Source organism: Geospiza fortis, unplaced genomic scaffold (genome assembly GCF_000277835.1).
Source record: "Geospiza fortis unplaced genomic scaffold, GeoFor_1.0 scaffold172, whole genome shotgun sequence".
NCBI classification, from domain to species: domain Eukaryota; kingdom Metazoa; phylum Chordata; class Aves; order Passeriformes; family Thraupidae; genus Geospiza; species Geospiza fortis.
Genome location: NW_005054309.1, coordinates 12,059,126 through 12,077,654, shown reverse-complemented (window position 1 = coordinate 12,077,654; position 18,529 = coordinate 12,059,126). Strand labels below are relative to the sequence as shown.

Here is an 18,529-nt window from a genome sequence, read left to right as displayed (position 1 = left end):
TTATTTGCCACTATTACCTTCACAATTGCTGTAGGCAGCTTTTGCAGAAAAGCAAAAATCCTTTTTTCCCCTTGCAATAGCATCACTTGATACATCAAGCAGTTTTCTGCCCTAATCTGAACGTAGTCAAAACAGCACTATACTCTAAACATCATTATTCAGAAGAATCACATCACTGCTTAGATTGCAACTCAAATATTGGAACTTCATTTGCCATTATGAAGCCTATAATCTAAGGTTTTCCTTAAATGGTGACAGCTCAGAGCAACTCTTAAAAGCTTAAGAAGCATTTTTTCCATATACATCTTTGTTTTATGTATAAGGTAAGAAAAAAAAGAGGAACAAAAACCAAAATCCCCCAAACAAGCAAACAAAACCCAGTCAAAATCAGAATGACAGGCTACTAACACAATCTTTGGAATTAAAAATAATTCCAAAAGCTTACTCCTAGAACATACCATTGAAACGTCACAAAAGAGAATGCCAAAAGCCAAAGACTACTTACAGATAATGAAAAGCAGAAGAAAAATCCCAAACAGTCAGAACACCGAGGTGTTTAACCACTTGCTTACTGAACAGCTCCATCAAATCAGACAGGACTTTTCTGTGCTCAGGTTTTTTCTCTCAGATATATTAATGGCTTTCTTGGGAGAGACCATAAAGCTTAGTACTACCTTCAGTAAGTTATATATGGCTTTGGAACTTGGAAATAATAATCTAATAGATGAAAAAAATACTAGTAATTGGTTTTTGTTGTTTTCATAATCATACTAAGCCATTTTACAAAATGTCAGCATATGTTCACATGAGTAATGATGTAGCTTGACTAGCCATAGAAACGGTACTCTTGCCTGTGAAATTCTTACTTGCAAAATGGACATAAGAAAAAAAAGGCCAAATCTTCCTTCATAATTGCAAATTATTTTTCCAGCTTATCTCTAAATATCAAAATCTGTAACAGCAAAACACAAAGTTTAACTTACATAAACTCTATGCCAAACAAAAAAAAAAAAAAAAAGCACAAAAAAACCCCAAAAAATGGCACTCAAACCCCAACTTCAATCAGGTTTAGCTGTTTTCTTGTTCTTTTTCAGCTTTCCAGTGGCAAAGATACTGGGGTTCATGCTGTATTCCATTGTTTGTGTCCTTGTAATTCTTTCTCTAACAGACTTAAAGTATGCCCTTCTCCATAGCTAAGGTCCTGGCTCTCCAAAAATGGCATCAGTTTGATAGTTTGCTTGTTTTTACTTCCTTTCTCACTCCTTTCATTAGCCCACTTGCTTGAGATAGTAGATATCTTCCCTTTATTTCTCACTCCTTTTCCACTTCCTATGTTTGCAATTCCTCTTATAATCAGCAGGTTGATATTTTCAGACATAAGAGGTGAAAGGCTTTACAAGCTTTACGGGCTCCATTTCTCTGCTGTCAAGTACACTTCCCAAATCTAAACAGGACATAGATATAGCAATCTATGACTCCAAAGTCTGAGCATCACAGTGAAGGGAGCAGAATATGTGTTAGGTAAACACATTATCAGAAGACAAGAATCAAGTGGAAAGAAAGGAACAGACATAAATATTCAGTTAATGCTCAACTGAGATTCTTCAGTGCTGTTTTTTACTCTGTGGTACATGAACGGGTGTAGTTTACCAAATCCTTCCTCCATAAGTCAAGTGGCATGCAGATCAGCATTCCATTGAGACATACATATGGAAGTGAAAAACATGTCATTTTTCCACTGCAAGTGGAAAAGCAGTAAGGAAAACTGTTAGAAAGCTGGCAGCTATAAAATAATTTGTTTCAATTTATTTTGCAAAGACTACCTTATTCACTGACACACAAGTGGATCAGATTCTACTTTGCATCTAGCATGGTCTTATTGTTCAAAGTATCTATTGAAATTACTAGATAGCATATTGCAATACATGCCTATGATTCTAGCATTCCATCAAAAAAGACTTTACAAAAATCATTGGAGTTCTGTTAAGTAAAATATTAAAAGTAAGTGTTTCACAAATTTAAGTACTGCCTTTTTACTAAGTCCTGGGAAGTTATTATCAGAGGAACTCCCTCCTGCACCTGTATATTATTCAGAAATAGTAAAAAGTACTTTTAAAATTTTGAATTAAATACCATCTTTGGACATAGCCTGCAAAAGTAAGAATTCTTACCAAGTGTCACTGGCCACCTTTTCTGAAACAATCGGTCCAGATGATCTCTTTGTTTATCAGGCAATACTAAGATAGAAACATGAAACTAATTGATTTAGAGAGAGTTGTGTCTGAAGGAGAAGACACATTATTTACCTTTTATTGCCTTGTCACCTCTAAAATGAGACGAAACGCTTGCAGATAATGATGCCTTAGGTTTCAGCTTTTATATTTCTCAGCTTCTGTACTGCTTTAGTGTATAGTTCAGAGTTTCATATTAAGGGATGGTAAGCTCTCTTCACAGAGTAGCTAGACAAGACAATTCCTTTCCTAGCTTGAGACCAAGGACAACCACCCAAATTTCAGGCCCAAGAGCATAAACAACATGGACTGAAGAGAGAAAAACAAGAAGGATGGGACTTCATAACCTAAAGCTATAATTCGACAATTAACTCCAATATGCTAATGGACCAGAACTTATAAAAGTGAGAGACCTTGTTGCTGGTGGTCCATTTTTTTGTGATCATTTTGGGTTCATCTTGGATGTAGCTCTGGCTTGGCTCTTGGGCGCAAGGTGTATCCATTGAGGCCTTCTAATAAATTCCTACTTTATTCTTTAACTCCATCCAGCCTCTGTTCTAGGTCAGCCTTGGTATGGCATCAGTAAGAATGCATGAATACACATTTTGCTTTTGAGGGGTTTTTTGTGCTCTTAAGCATTGTACTAACAAGCAACCTTTTGAAGAAATGAACACTGGAAAAATTTCAGGAGTTTGCGTGCTTCTAAATTAACATTTAGGAGCAAATTAGTTTTTGTAATTTATTTGAAGCATTTCTATTTTGAGCACAAAGACAGCAAAACTGAAAATTAACATGGGACATGTAAACTGAAGAGAAGTATTATCCAAAATATTAAATATGTTATTTATGCAAAATACAATAGGATCAAGCTATAAATCAATCAAAGCCTTAACTTCATTAAATTTTTTTTGTTATATTTCACTTGCTGAAGGCTTTCTTGTAGCAAAGGCTCCTGCTGCAAGTTCCCTCTTCTTGTTCTGAATTTTCAGGATATTTTCTTCTACTGAATCCTTCACAAGAAACCAAAAAAAAAAACCAAAAAAACCAAAACACCCACCCAAAGCACTGAAATAAAGATGTTATTTTTCTCTAAATAAAAGTTTGAGATGAGAAGTTTAGGTATTCTGGGAAAAATGCTAGAGGGCTGAGTATCCTAAGTACAGTTGCATTATTTAGTTATTAATTTGTAAACACAGAGAAAAGGGTTGTAAAGCAGTTGGAGGAAAAGATGAGGTCTTTTAATTTTTCTGTGCTTTTTTTGTTTGAAACATTTATTGGAAGGATATCTATATCTTCTTTGCTACTTTTATTAGAAGAGAACTTGGCTTCAATTTTTGAAGTAGTATTTTTGTGATGGAATATTAATGAGGCAGGCTAGCTGCTCTTCCACAGCTAAACAAGCTGCTATGACAATGACAAAAGCATTCTACATACCTTCAAGATAATGAACTGTAATAGCCAGGCTAACCAACAGCTATACTACCCCATCTGAGTCACTCCAAATAGCTCGAGACATTTAATTTCTAATATTAAAATCTTACAATCCAAAGCACACTTCAACAGTCACTCTACAATTTAGTTTTACTGGTGAGACTGTGATGGCACAATTATTTTTAAAATACTGTAAAGCTTCTTGGAAAAGAATTATTTATTCACAACCAGAAAACTGTTGGGATTATCTTTTAACTGACCTTAGTAATAACAGCACTATGCTTCTGACCCAGCATATGACACCTGTCAAAACGCTGGTCTTCTGCAGTGGGATTCCAAGCTATTAGTAGCAGAAATGAATAAGTTAAATAACCTCCCTTCAAAACATAGTAGTATGCAGATGGCATCAAAAAGCAGAAATTGTACCATCAACATCATCTTCAACAAATACTGCCTGCAGGTGAATTACTCCCTGCCTAATACTCTTTAAGTATTCCACTATAAAGAAAGATTTTAGAACTTCTGGTTAATTGTTCATAACAAGCAGGAACTTCAGGTAAATGCTTTAAAAACAGAGTTTGTCAGGAATCTAGGAGACATCAAAACAATCCTGTTACTTTAATTCTGAAACAAACACTGCACACACTAACTGCTTCAGTACCTGATGGCAAAATCTAAATCAGCTGGACACAGGCAGTTACTTAACAGTAAAGTGGACTGTTAAGAAAGCCCACGTATGCTTTCATTAGTATATACAATAATCACCATGTTAGATAAACAAGAAATTTTGCCGAACACAAAATGATAGTGTAGCTGTTACTACTTATACTTTTGATGTAACATTAAATGTGAGGATCTGTGAAATGCCAGGACTGTGCTCTGCATTTTCCCAGCACGTTTCATCTGTCTACAGGTACAGTACTACTAGTTCTCAGAAGAGAGATACTTAAATCTACATCAACTCAAATAATGTTCTGTCTCTTATAAGCAAGTCTCGTGCAATGGGCTCGCCTTGTCATGTCACCCACATACTGCAGGTTGTCTAAGAATTCTTCTTAATGACTTGTTTTAGATTCTAAGAACCTCTGATGCCTACACACACTCAGAGACATCAAGCTGCAAAATAAGATAAGAGCCAAACAGATCTTGTTTCTCCAACCTATGGTAGTAAGCAAAAGAGCAACAAATAATGTATTTGTCACTGCAAGATGAACATTCCTGGCAAGCTATATACGGCAAACTGTTCTATTATTAATCTCACCATATGAGAACAACATGATGTCTGGAGGAAAGACCTAGCCCAAACATGCAGAAGTATGTTCCATTCTATTTCTGCTGTAGTCAAGAAAGACTGAAGTGTACCACTTTCACTCTTCTCTCATCAGTCCAGCACAGAAAAAGTGAATTACAGTACTTCCGTACCTTTCTGCAGTATCATCTCATACAAAGGATACTGTATTTTACATTGGAAAATATTAAAAACACCTCAGCCCTAGAGAAACATCTGTATGCTTGTGATACTCTCACATTAAAGGTTCATATTTCTTCCTAAAGGTGAGAATTCTACATCTATGATTGTATTTAAAAAAAAAACCAATTATAAAAGAGGGGGGGAGGGAGAAAGTTTGGCTGGCTGTATGTTGCAGCTAGGCACTTAGCAGGAATTCAGTTATTACCTCTGATGGAGAAACTTTAGGTGAGGTGAAAATGAAAAGGAGACGGATTCTGCGGAGGGTTTAATCCAGAGTTTTATTCCAGGGTCACCGATCTCTGAATCTTGGCAACAGCTCCACAGAATACCGACCGCATGGTCCCGTGTCTTTTTAAGCACGGGGAAAGGGGGGAAGGGGTAGGTGAGCCACCAACCAGGTGGGAGGGGGGAAGGCTCAGGGGACAATGACACCTGGACGGGCCAATGACCCCAGAGCTAAGGGGCATCTTTTGAACTTCTGCCAATCACACGACGCCCTTGCTGGAATGTTAAGCTTGACGGACAGCACTTAGCAGGGGGCAAAGGGGGAGGGGAAAGGAGAGGTATTGGCACACCTGGAAAACTGGGATAGCTGAAAGAGGATATTGCTTCACACTGCAACAAGAAAGTAATCTAGTTGGATAACTATTCCTCCCTTGCACTGTGGTATTATACCTCTCAAAGAAGGAATACAGCTCTCCAAGCTACAGTTCTACAATAAATCCACAGAATTTGAAAAACTGATTACTCCACTGGTATTTCTGCTTCTTAAATCCTATTACTGCTGCTAGTGCACTTCAAGGAATGCTAATGCATGAATGACTCTCATTTGGCACTGTTTATTCAAAAGTGAGATCATGAAGAAGGGATCATGAGGGCCCACTGCTCCTCCATCAAACATAAGCAGTCAACCACTGCCACCTGGGATGGTTACCATCACAGGACGGCTACCAGCACCATGAGAAGTCGCTGTTCAGTGATCTATAAAGGCAGCAATTATATTTGGCCCTGGGTTGTTAGATATACCTAGACTGTAGATGACTTGGTGTTAGCAATGCTTAGCTTATTTTCTTACAACTGCTTGCCGCAATACGATGAATTCATTATACCTCATTCATTATCTTCACAGAAGATTAAAATTATTTTGCAGTTTCTACAAGTATTCAGAGAATTGTTGAAAATAAAACAGTCAGACTTGATGGCATTATGGTAGTGTAGGTCCCTTCCAACTGAATGGATCAATGCAGTCCATACACAGACAATATTTGTGAAGATGCATTGTGATTCATGAAAAAAAATCTTTCATGGCAACTTCTCCATACTCTTACTCATACTTAATTTCTTTCATTTATTAAATAAATAGGTTTTGTCTTCATACTGTTACTATCCAAGACCTGATGTCCAAGCTTATACTTTTTCTTTTCGATTGGCGGTGACGGATGCCCAAGTCCAAAGCTAAACTATTGTTTTAATTTACTCTGTTTCTTTCAAGTGCAGATTTTGTTACAGTTTCCAACTGCCAAAAAGATTTGGGAATTACAGCAGAGGAGTGAACAGGGGAAGGCAGGAAGTGGATAGAAAACCCTTAATCTGGTACAACGACACAACACATAAATCGGTTTTGCTAAGGAAACCATTTTGTTATCAATAAAGGTAATTTACATTTTTATTCTTTACAAATAATTTTGCATTTCTGAGTGCTTTAATGAAAGGAAAAACACTTCCTAAATGTAAGTATTACCAGTTTCCCATGATCACAAAAGGTAACCTCAGACTAATGTCTTAATTTATAAATAAATTCTCAGTAATAGCAGAAGAGACTAGAACAGACAAGTACTACATTAAATATATACTGTTCCTCAAATTCCACTTTATGGCTTTTGAAGTTCATAAACAACAAACAGAAAGCCTCATTCAAAAGTATCAGAAAGAAAGAGAGATATGAAGAATGAACATAGCATATGCTACACTGTAAGATGTCATACCACTCTGTTAGTAGTATTACTAGCATTCTTTCCACTTATAGTAAATAAATGGACAGCAAAAAAATATAGTGTTAAAACAAGAAGATGCTAGGGAAACAAATGAAGGAAAGTTCTATTTGTCTTTTAAACAGATATTCATCATTGTCATTCTTTCTCAGACAGGTTTTCCTTCTGCCTCTTAGAAAAACACCAAAGAAGTTTCACCTAGATTAGGCCATATCATTATGAACAACCCATTATCACAGGATCATTAAAAACACTAGGAAAGCTGCTGTCACATTTAATCCAACTCCACCCACTTTCAGAGACAAAAGCATTATAGTTCAGGACCCTGCTTGGTTGCTTTGGAAACAACAAATTGCTTTCATTCTTTTCTTCTGTGCCACTGACCCATCCAAATGAATAAATGCAAGCCCTGATTCTCTAAAGAGAAAGTAAAAATGTTGAATTTAACAATCCATTTTGGGTTACAACAGGAAATAAATACATTAAAATCCTGACCTTTGCATATTTAAAACTCCATTTTCTTTGAGAGATCTTTCTAAAACACCATAAAAGGACGCGTTTATTGAAAATAACATCAGTTCTACTTACTTCAAACAGTTTTCTATCACAAGAAAGTTGTGAACTGACAAACAACCAGACATTTAGCAGCTGGACTTATCCCTCCGTAGTTCTACTAAAGCATGCATAAGAGCATTTATCTGAAATCAAATTAAGTATTTATCTGAAATGAAAGGAACTCATTTTAACTTGGTTAGAGTCCATTCCTACAGATGGCTTTGATAAAGTTCACATCAATTGAGACAAATCACTGTTCAGTAATATCTTTTAAACAAACTTATCTTGAATTCTGTGAGTAGGCTTTCTTCTAATTTCCATAGGAAACTATGGGTTCAGCATTTATAATAGTCACAAACTACAGGGTGATTGAGAGTGCTTTGGGAAGGAGAATTCAGAACCAATTTTCCAGACATACTTCACATTGTCAAAATCTGCAAGTCCTCTATCTCCAGGGTATATGGAAAATAGGAACAAAGTACTGGAACTTCAGAGAATAAGGCTTAAGCTATGGACAGCCCCAAGGCAAGTGATCTACCATAGCAATACTCAAGAAGTGAGAAAGGCTTCCCCCAGATATACTGAGGAAAATAAGGCATGCAAGACCCTTGGCTAGGTATGACAGGGAATAAGGAGGCACCAGAATCTCTCTTGGAACCAACATGAGAACAAAAGGAACAAGGAATAGGATGTGAGGCAGAAGAACGCTGCTAGTTTTCTCAGTAAGGTTTAGCTATGATGACATAAAGAACCACTAACTACAGAATGAAAGTAACTGCACCAGCTAAAAAGAAACAGAATAAAAATAATGATTTATTGTAGAGCATAATGTCTGAAATTAGCTCTTATGTCTCCACAAAAAGATTTTTAAGGAACAACTTTGTAACCAGCATTTGAAAGAACAATTTCTTCATTAAATGTTAAAAACTTAATGTTTCAGAAAAGCAATCCCAAAATGAAAAGGTCAACGTACAAACAGAAAGATACAAATTCTGGCAGCAAATGAAAGTGAGACAAAGAAAAATGATGTGGCAGAGCTTGAGAAACAAGTCTACAAAGTAAAATAAGAATACTGCAATGTTTTTTCTGACAAGAGTTGTATTGAACATATGCCCATTTAGTTTTCCCCTCTAGAGCAGAATATATATTGCTTAAGTAAGATTTAAGAAATTATTTATTTAGAGTTTGTTTCCAAGAGTAAATTAGGATTTGACTAAGTTTCAGTGGTTATAAAACTGCTCTATCTTCAGAAACTGAAACAAAAAGCAAAGCTCTTTACCCGAAGTTTTATTTAATTAACGCACATCTGTGTACCGAACAACGACCAGCATCAATTTACAACTGGTATTCCTTTTGTCTTGTTTCCCTGCTGCAAGGGAATTGCAGTTTGTTTGTGGTGTGATTTTAGTACACATTTTCTTCTGTGCTGGCTAGACATGCTCGACAGACTTCTAAATAATAACTTAAAGTATGTTATCCATACATATATAATGTTCAGTATATTTACACTATTATAGCGTATGCTCTACAAAACCGCAATGAAAGCTAAATAAAACATAATAGAACGCATCTTTGACTTAGATATCCACTCCTGATCAGGCTTCTTTTCATTACTGGAGTCTATTTCCTCCTCTAGGGGAGCATTCCACCAAGCTGTCTACTTGAAGCTCATTCCTACAGAGAGGGCATTTGGCTGTGCAAAAGCCCAAACAACATTAAAAGAAATGTATTAAATCTAGTCATTTATAGTGAATGATAAATACCACCTTTACAAAGCACCTTTTATGTGTTTACTATATTGATGTAAAAACATCCTCAAGGATTCATTCTTGTAACACAATTTCTCATTTCTGTTGTGACAGTCAAAATATTTTATTTGCAAGATCATTAATATGACCTAAATGCTGCACATGTTATAAACACTCAGCCTTTCTTAATTGGTCTTCTTTCTGAGCACATTTATATTGAAATATGTATCTTAAGGTTTTAAAGCAAGGATATATTTGGGCTATGAGGGTAAGATAATTTAAAATATGAGAAAAATAAACAATATTTCAAAGACAATATCTTTCTTAGTTACAAACAAAAGAATGACCTTTTACCCTTTTTCTTCAAAGCCTGCGCAGAAATAATAGCAGTCTGATGAAATATGCTTTGTCAGGACCAGACACAGGGTATCTTCTCTTTTTCCCCAACAGACACATGAAATGAGACATAATTTAACACCAAAGCCTTCTTCTCTGAAGTACATTCTAGATAAATCAAAATTTATTCAATAGCACTTTCATAGGATTACTAAGAAAATTTAATAATAGACTGTGTGCACTATACAAATGGACAATTTTGTGAGGCAAAAATGACAGACATGAAAAACTTCTGCCTAACGAAGCAACCCTTTAAAATTAGGTAACACTGTTTATATAGAAATCTGGCCACAGAACCAAGGCATCTTTAGAAAGGATTCAAATCAGACCTCAGAAAGCACATGAATATTGGGGGCTACTAATCTGGAATGAATTGATAGCCAATTAGAGAGACTAGCAGTCATAGTCTGATCCATTAATTTATTGCAGCAATAAAGATATCTTTTCAACAGGCAGACTCTTTAACACAAAGAAATTTGAAATAACAGTTTTCCAAACATAGTGAATGAATGAGCCATTCCTGATTTGGCAGCAAACCCAAAATCCTCCAGTGACAAGCCAAAATAAATTAATTCTATTAAATCTGAAAAATATTTTCTGGAAAAAAACCCACAACCTCCTAACAATGCTCACAGACTTTTTCTTTTTTAATAAAAAATCCACATTTTTATGCATCCCTTCTCCACTTTAGTACTGTAATTATAAACAAAACACAAAAGTCAGATGAACATTGCCAACACAGATACTGAAGACTTATGGTAAAAGCATGTGAAAATGACAAAAAAGTCTTAGAATGAACAGCTAGAAGAAAAAAAAAATGTTCGAATGCACATCTGGCAAGCTTTTGTAAGAATGCAGTTGATACACAAAGACAGATTACTACAGAGATCTTACAGCTTCATTGTGGCTTCTGCATAGGATTTTTACTTACTTGCACAACTCTAAATACAGTCTCAACAGAAGACTAAAATGAAGGTAGTATTAACTCTCAAGCTGTTACATACCAAGAAGTTTTTCCAATTTTGGTAAATGCTTTCAGGTTAACATTAGAAAGATAAAATGATTTCCAAGTTTGTAACACTGTGACATGCCAAACTTTTCACTCAGCAGTTTTGTGCTTGCAGCTTCACATCTCGTTTGTATTAATAATGGAAACCATCATCTTGCCTGGAAGAATCCTGCTTGAACCCAAGCTGCTCTGGGGAGAGGGTATGCAGTTTATTGGTCTGCTTCGTTTTCAAGGTGACACCTAAAGTACTTTCCCATGTTATTTACTATGAGAGAATTGCATTGTAACTATTCAGGCACAGAAACTACCCAAATCAAATGCCCTATCATGTGGAAACAGTGAATTCCCCAACTTTGGAATTTAGATGCATTTAGATGCATGTCAGAGTCAACTTTGGAACTTACAGATGCATGTTTAGATGTCAGTGTTTTGGCTAAAAGCTGCAAAAACTTCCTTGACAATCAGGAATCATTTTGAAGGTAAGAAAGCTTATTCACTCACTGTTTTAGAAACTTATGATAGTTCAAAAGAGCAGAACCCATACCCACCTCTGTTCAGACTTCACTACTGTGAAAGCAATCTATAGACCAACACAGGATTGGACAAAGGTGGTAGTTCTGGAGATTCCATGGTCCTTTCTTGGCAAAACATAGTAAGCAACTTGACTTTACAGTCAAGTAGTATATAATGATGATAATTCCATCACATCATAACCCGGTTTATTTCTCTCCATGTTAAAAGCACCAGAAGGTTCAGTAGGGACACTGACTTCTACAACACATCAAGAACCTCTGCACTGGAAAAAGGCCTCTGCAAGTGCTCTTTCCTTCACTAGTTTCCCTCAAATTTATCAGAAACTCTAGAGAGTGGGATAGCTGCATCAGAATTTTGTGTATCTGGCAATGGAACAATGTCAGTCCAGAAGCCAGACAGAGTACCCTTTCCACCTCTGTCTTCTTAGGTTGCTGACTATGCACAAGTAGGGACTAACCTGTCCCTCCCTGCTTGTTCCTAATAAAGAGCACCACCCAGGTTTGTGCTAACATTTGCAGCTCTATTCTGAGGGGGAGTCAGAACAACTCCCAAGAGTAAATGCAGCAGAACTGGATACAGATGGTGAGACTACCATGCCATTATATTTCCCTAGAAAGGGCAAATAAAAAGGAAAAGTATATCTTAGAAGCACACAAGAAAAATAAATACTACGGTTTTCAAAAGAGCAATTCAAGTATACTCATTCACAAGCTTTTTCTGGAGAGAGCCCAGAGAAGGGACTAAAGATGGCCCTTTAGCAAGACAGCTATTTCATTGTCCAAGTTTATCAGCTTTGGAAAAGGAGTGTAGACATGATTTTAATTCAACAGTCAACTTCCAATACACAGCTTTGGTCTCTTTTAAGCGCAATAATATATATGATTTGCATCATATCACATACAAGCAGTGAAGAGGCACCCAGCCATGTGGAGGCATACAATGGCTGCACACTTTTACCCCAGGGAAAAAGCAAGGTAAGAACTACAGAACGAGCTTTTGAAAATAGTGATAGACCTTACCACTGTTCAGTTTGACAGCTACTCTCTCCATAGATTGACTTCAGGTCAACAGTTTTTACAAGCCAGATGATAACTAGGTTTACACGCTTCACAACTTAAACGAACAAGAGCTTCTGGTGATAGCAGTTCATTGCTTTTGAATTGCTATTAGAATTACTTTTAACCATAGAACAACCAACCTCTTCATTTCTGAGGACTTCAAAAATACATGCTTTACAAAACACATGTGCACAGTGTGTTATCACAGGAAGAGTCAGTGATTCCAAGCAAACTGTGCATTCTTCATCTGAACCAGAGCTCAGAACCAACTTAATTTTACTCACTAATGTCTCACACAGTTCTTTAGGAGTTTTATCATTTGCAAATACAGAAACATACTTAATCCCAGAGATTTCCATACAGGAAACATTCTGATCTCTCATACTTCAAAACAGTTCCATTGATCAAAATGCAATCACAACACTTGATACACAGTGAGGATATAGCCTAAAATGCATAAAAACGCAAGCTGCCCCATACTACAGAAAATTCTGGCCTAACATTTCAAAATATATTAAGAGTAATCCTACTTGGAAAAGCGGTACTTAGAACTTAAAAGTATGTGCAGTGATAAGTATGTATGCAACACAATGCCTAACAGGAATAAGCAATTTTCCTGTGGCAGCTGTTCAAGTAGCAATTATACTACGGATGTGACATTATTTATAGTTAAGATTGCTTTAAATTTTAAGTAAAGAAATTCAAGCCATACTTGGTTAATAATTAAGCTCTAAATAATTATGGAACAATTTTCAAATAATTTTTCCATCCAGTATTCTTTAGGAAAATAAACAACAACCTTCTAAAAAAGGTTCTGACCATATCTCATTGGTCTTCCGGATCCTGAAAATCAACAAGGGTGTCCTCCTTGTTGTCTTACAAAAACTGCAAATAACACTAATGTTCAAATGGGTGAAGATGTTATATTTTGACCTATTTCTTTGGAATACCCTAGTACTCTTATATTTCAAGAGCAATAAATCTTTTTATTTGGCACTTCATTTGATATCCTTTACTAATATTTCATTCTAAGCATATAAGCAAAAAGGCATCTGTCTCCTCCCTCTTCCTTGGCTGGTTTAAGGAGTGAATGACACAATCTCCAGAAGTGCCAAAGTGAATCTGCCTAGTCAAAAGCAGGTAACGGAAAGTGTGCTCACTACTCATAGAGTAGCACCGTAATTACAGTACCACCTCAGTTTTGTATTTCTATCAAATAAATCTCCCTCCGGAAAGCAGATGTGTATGCTTTTATTATCAGGACTGACCACAGGAAGTAGTACTTGTCTACCACCACACCAGTACAGACTACGCTGACACATGAAGACAACACAGCAGTGGGATACCACTCCACCTTTCGTGCAGGCCTCGGCAGCGAACCCCGGCACCCCGCGGCCGTTTCCGTCGGTCTCGGCGGCGGACGTATTGTGGCGCAGTTGGAGTTCGTCACCTTAACGAGGCACCATGGTGGGAGACGGGATCCTTGCGGCTGCGGGGGGAGAAAGGGCGTTTGGGAGACGGGATCCTTGTGGCTGCGGGGGGAGAAAGGGCGTTTGGGACCGCTTCTGTTGCGGCACTTCAGGGGAGTTTGTGACTGCACGTGCTGCGGCAGGACTCGCAGGCAGTCTCTGCTTGAAGCTCCCGTGGTAGTTCTAAGGTAGAAGGGTTGGGGAGAAGGTGAGAAATTAGTATGAAACCTTATTAACTTTAGGGGAGGCGAGGCATAGAAACCGACCGATAGCTAGCAAGACGAGATATGTGCAAAGGAACTCTGTTCGGAGCAGGTACCTCCCGCGCGAAAAGGCGAGGGACGAACTGAAACCTCTGTCCAGGCGGCGGGGAGATAGCGGGACAGGGCATGGTGGCCGCCGGCCGGATCTGTATGCCGGTTTTGGGCCGCCCTGGCGCGTGAAGCCCTAGAGGGCACGGCGCGTGCTCGAGGGACGGCGGCGGTGAGGGCCGGGCCGGACGGCGCGCGCCGTGAGCCGCTGGCGGTGGGGGGCCCGGTGGGCGCCGCGAGTCTCGTAGCGGATCTGCGGGACTGGAGCGGAGACTGGAATTTGATGAAGCTACCAAAGCAACGGGAAAGAGCACCCAGACAACTTGCTCTTTCTTTTCCACCTCTGCTTTTTTCTAGATACACTCTAACAGTAAACTAGAAAAGCAGCTTATTTCCATCTCAGGTGTAAGGCAGTTGAGGTATTGGGAGATTAAACATACATGGCACAGTTGCTTAGACTCGAAGGAGCTAGATTAAAGCGGGCAGATTATATTTGATTGGGACTCTTAAGACGATTTCACGTAGGAATATGTGTGAAAAAAAGATGTACTAATTGCTAGGGCCTAGGTACTGGTATGCTTATTATAAAGGAAAAGGTACTGAATGGTCCTGTGCAGGAAAGATTCTTGCAACAGTTACCCAGTATATGGTGTGGTAACGAGTCAAGGAGATTGGGACGATATTATATAAAGGTCTTCCAAAAACTAAAAGAAGAGTAAAAAGAGACTAGGCTGAATATTAAAGATGGAATATATATGCAGCATTGTAAGGGATAATGAATTTGTATTCACCCATGTGTTCATAGGAACTATGTTGTCTTTAGGATCTTCCCATATTCACAAAGTCAGTGCAGGTCAGCAACGGTGAGTAGTGCCTTGCCAGCAGCCAACAACTTGTTCTCTTAAATTATGACTTAAGGGCAACCAGGGAATATTGCAGCAGAGAAAGATCATGGAAGATACAACCCACGGGCAAGTGGCTCCATGTCTCATTATCATTCTCTTTTTACTTTGCAGCGTGAATGCATATCCATCCACGTTGGGCAGGCTGGTGTTCAGATTGGCAATGCATGTTGGGAATTGTATTGTCTTGAACATGGGATCCAGCCTGATGGTCAAGTGCCTAGTGATAATACTATGGGACGTGGAGATGATTCATTTAACACTTTCTTCAGTGAGACGGGAGCTGGTAAACATGTTCCGAGAGCAGTGTTTGTAGACCTAGAACCAACCGTAGTTGGTATGTACCCAACATTAAAGATCTTAAGTGAAAAAGTGAGGATCCTTTATGGATTCCCTACTGTCTTTTTTTGTTTGTTTAGAACACTATAGATTTTAAAACGTGTGTCTGGATGCTGCTTTGACATTTGTAGTTATTGTTATTGGAAAGAAATTAAATAATGGTCTACCAGTAACAATATCTGGAAAACAAGAGAACTCTTTTTTTTATCTGGATCATCTTTTCAGACTGCTGCACTGCATACAGAGTTTTGCTTGAGTGCTATCCAGTATTGTGTCTGTACCTGTAATGTAGTTTTCTGAGTGATCTCTGTGTTCTTTGAGTACAGATACTGCTTTGTGTGTGCCTGATGTTTGCCCTGAAACAAAGGGGCAAAAGTTGTGCCCATTTCTTAGACTAGTCAGACAAACTGTGTGTAGTCAGAAATGCTGTCTACACTCTTTTGACACGTGTGCTTTGTGTGTAGTCACTAGGCAGCACACACAGAACTGAACAGATCACATTTATGATGTGGTATTTTGGGTTTTTTTGTAGATGAAGTACGTACGGGCACGTATAGGCAGTTATTCCATCCTGAGCAGCTCATTACTGGGAAAGAAGATGCAGCCAATAATTATGCCAGAGGCCATTATACCATTGGAAAAGAGATTGTTGATTTAGTGCTAGACCGCATTCGCAAACTGGTAAGGATTCATGCTGTAAATTAGTATTTAAAGTAATTGATACAGCTCTATAGCAAGCTATATTGATGATTTGCTGGTTTTTTGTTAACAATTTTGTGCATAGTTAATTGTTCAAAACAAAATAAACCTTTTATTTCCTGGTGTGCCCCATCCCCCCTTTAAATAAAAACTCAATCAGTTAAACCAGAACCTTTCAAGAACACTGTTTTTTAAATAATAACAATGTAAAACCAGCAAACTTATGACAGAAATGCTTTTGAATGATTATTTTAATACTGATTTCTCCAAAAGCATCAATAACTTTTTTCTCCCATTTTTTTCCACCTCGTTATAGGCTGACCTCTGCACAGGGCTGCAAGGCTTCCTTATCTTTCATAGTTTTGGTGGAGGCACTGGTTCAGGGTTTGCATCACTGCTCATGGAAAGGCTATCTGTTGACTATGGCAAGAAATCTAAACTGGAGTTTGCAATTTATCCAGCACCACAAGTTTCCACTGCTGTAGTGGAACCCTACAACTCAATTCTAACTACCCACACAACATTAGAGCATTCAGACTGTGCCTTTATGGTAGATAATGAAGCCATTTATGATATATGTCGTCGTAACCTGGACATTGGCCGTCCTACTTACACCAATTTAAACCGATTAATTGGGCAGATTGTTTCATCCATCACAGCTTCACTACGTTTTGATGGAGCCCTCAATGTAGATCTTACAGAATTTCAAACTAACCTGGTTCCATACCCACGAATCCATTTCCCCTTGGTAACATATGCCCCTATCATCTCCGCTGAAAAAGCATATCATGAGCAGTTGTCTGTGGCTGAAATTACCCATGCTTGCTTTGAACCAGCCAACCAGATGGTCAAATGTGACCCTCGCCATGGCAAGTACATGGCCTGCTGCATGTTATACAGAGGCGATGTTGTGCCCAAAGATGTCAATGCAGCCATTGCCACTATCAAGACTAAACGTACCATTCAATTTGTGGATTGGTGCCCAACTGGATTCAAGGTATGTAGCCTATTAAGTACTGGATATCTGAGTGATTAAGAATTGTGTAGTCTTCAGAGATGACAGTCGTGCTACAATGTTGTAATGTCCCTGTTAAATATTTTGATAAAGTACAAAATTAAGCTTTTTTATTTACTTGTAATCATGGTGATTTTTGTTAACAGAAATGAGTCTTTAAGCCTTGGCATTTCTAAGGAAAGTTTTCATTTGTTTTCTTGAAGGTGGGCATTAACTACCAGCCTCCAACTGTGGTGCCAGGTGCTGATCTTGCCAAGGTGCAGCGGGCTGTGTGTATGCTGAGTAACACAACTGCTATTGCAGAAGCATGGGCTCGGCTCGACCACAAATTTGATCTCATGTATACTAAGCGTGCCTTTGTGCATTGGTATGTTGGGGAGGGGATGGAGGAAGGAGAATTTTCTGAAGCCCGGGAAGACCTAGCTGCCCTTGAAAAGGATTATGAAGAAGTTGGCCTAGACTCAGTAGAAGCAGAGGCTGAAGAAGGAGACGAATACTGAGAAAACCAAAGCCTGGAAAAATCTGTTTACCAAAACAAAAAAAAAATCGCAGAACCCTGTTTGTTTTCAAATGTGCTTCCAAATAAAGTTCCAAAGATTATACTGCTGCTTTTTTTTCTTCTTCACTATTAATGTGCATATTCATGAAGGAAGGACAATTTGAGATTGCAGGTTTTGGTAGTGGATCTGTTACCTGCTTTAAAAGTACATAGTAATTTTTAGCTTCCTACATTAGCATAGTAAAAAAAAAAATCTCATAAGCTTTACTAGTATGGTCTCATGAATAGAGCTTTAGAGACACATGGAAGCAGCTCTATCATTGGACATTCAGCTTGTGTAGAAAGTGCTGACCCAGCCGGTTACAGCATGGTGCTAACAACACCAAGGTTGTGGTTTCAATCCTCGCATAGACCATTTAGCTAAGTGATCCTTATGGGAATATCCTGTGAAATAACTAGGCTTTTGTTTAGGGGGGTTTGTTGGCTATTAAGAAAGAATTGGTGTATTTAAGTACGAAAAAAGTCTGCTTTTGACGCTGGGAGACTGGAAGAACCCAGGTTTCAGTAGCCTAATGCATTAGGTGTGCTCCTGCTGGCAGTAGCAGCTCCAAGCCGTGCCCAAGTGAAAGCTGCTCTGCCCACAAACCACCGACGAAACACCCGTCAGCAAGGTCTTCCATTCATGAGCCACCGTTCCCAGTCCTCCGTCTCACACTCCTCATGGATCACTCGCAGTTTCTCTTTCCACTCGACAGCTCCACCAGTGTACGGCGCTGCTCTACCATGATGGAGGATTCCCGGGGATGCTCACCCAGCAGCTGAGCCACGCCAAGGCCATACGGAACCTCGTACGAGAGCACCTGTGCCGAGG

General features: G+C 38.4%; 1 protein-coding gene across 1 annotated transcript; it reads left to right on the top strand.

The window, feature by feature from the left end:
• Window positions 1-13,835: 13,835 nt before the first annotated feature.
• Window positions 13,836-17,659, top strand: LOC102045507 (tubulin alpha-3 chain). Its single transcript, XM_005419081.2, has 5 exons — window positions 13,836-13,891; window positions 15,221-15,443; window positions 15,978-16,126; window positions 16,461-17,141; window positions 17,363-17,659. The coding sequence occupies exons 1-5, from the start codon at window positions 13,889-13,891 to the stop codon at window positions 17,657-17,659; spliced, it is 1,353 nt and encodes a 450-aa protein (XP_005419138.1). The 5' UTR covers window positions 13,836-13,888.
• The last annotated feature ends 870 nt before the right edge of the window (window positions 17,660-18,529 follow it).

Coding starts and splice junctions, on each gene's coding strand:
- LOC102045507 (XM_005419081.2), top strand. Junction 16,127..16,460: donor TAGACCGCATTCGCAAACTG/GTAAGGATTCAT, acceptor ACCTCGTTATAG/GCTGACCTCTGCACAGGGCT. Junction 17,142..17,362: donor GGTGCCCAACTGGATTCAAG/GTATGTAGCCTA, acceptor GTTTTCTTGAAG/GTGGGCATTAACTACCAGCC.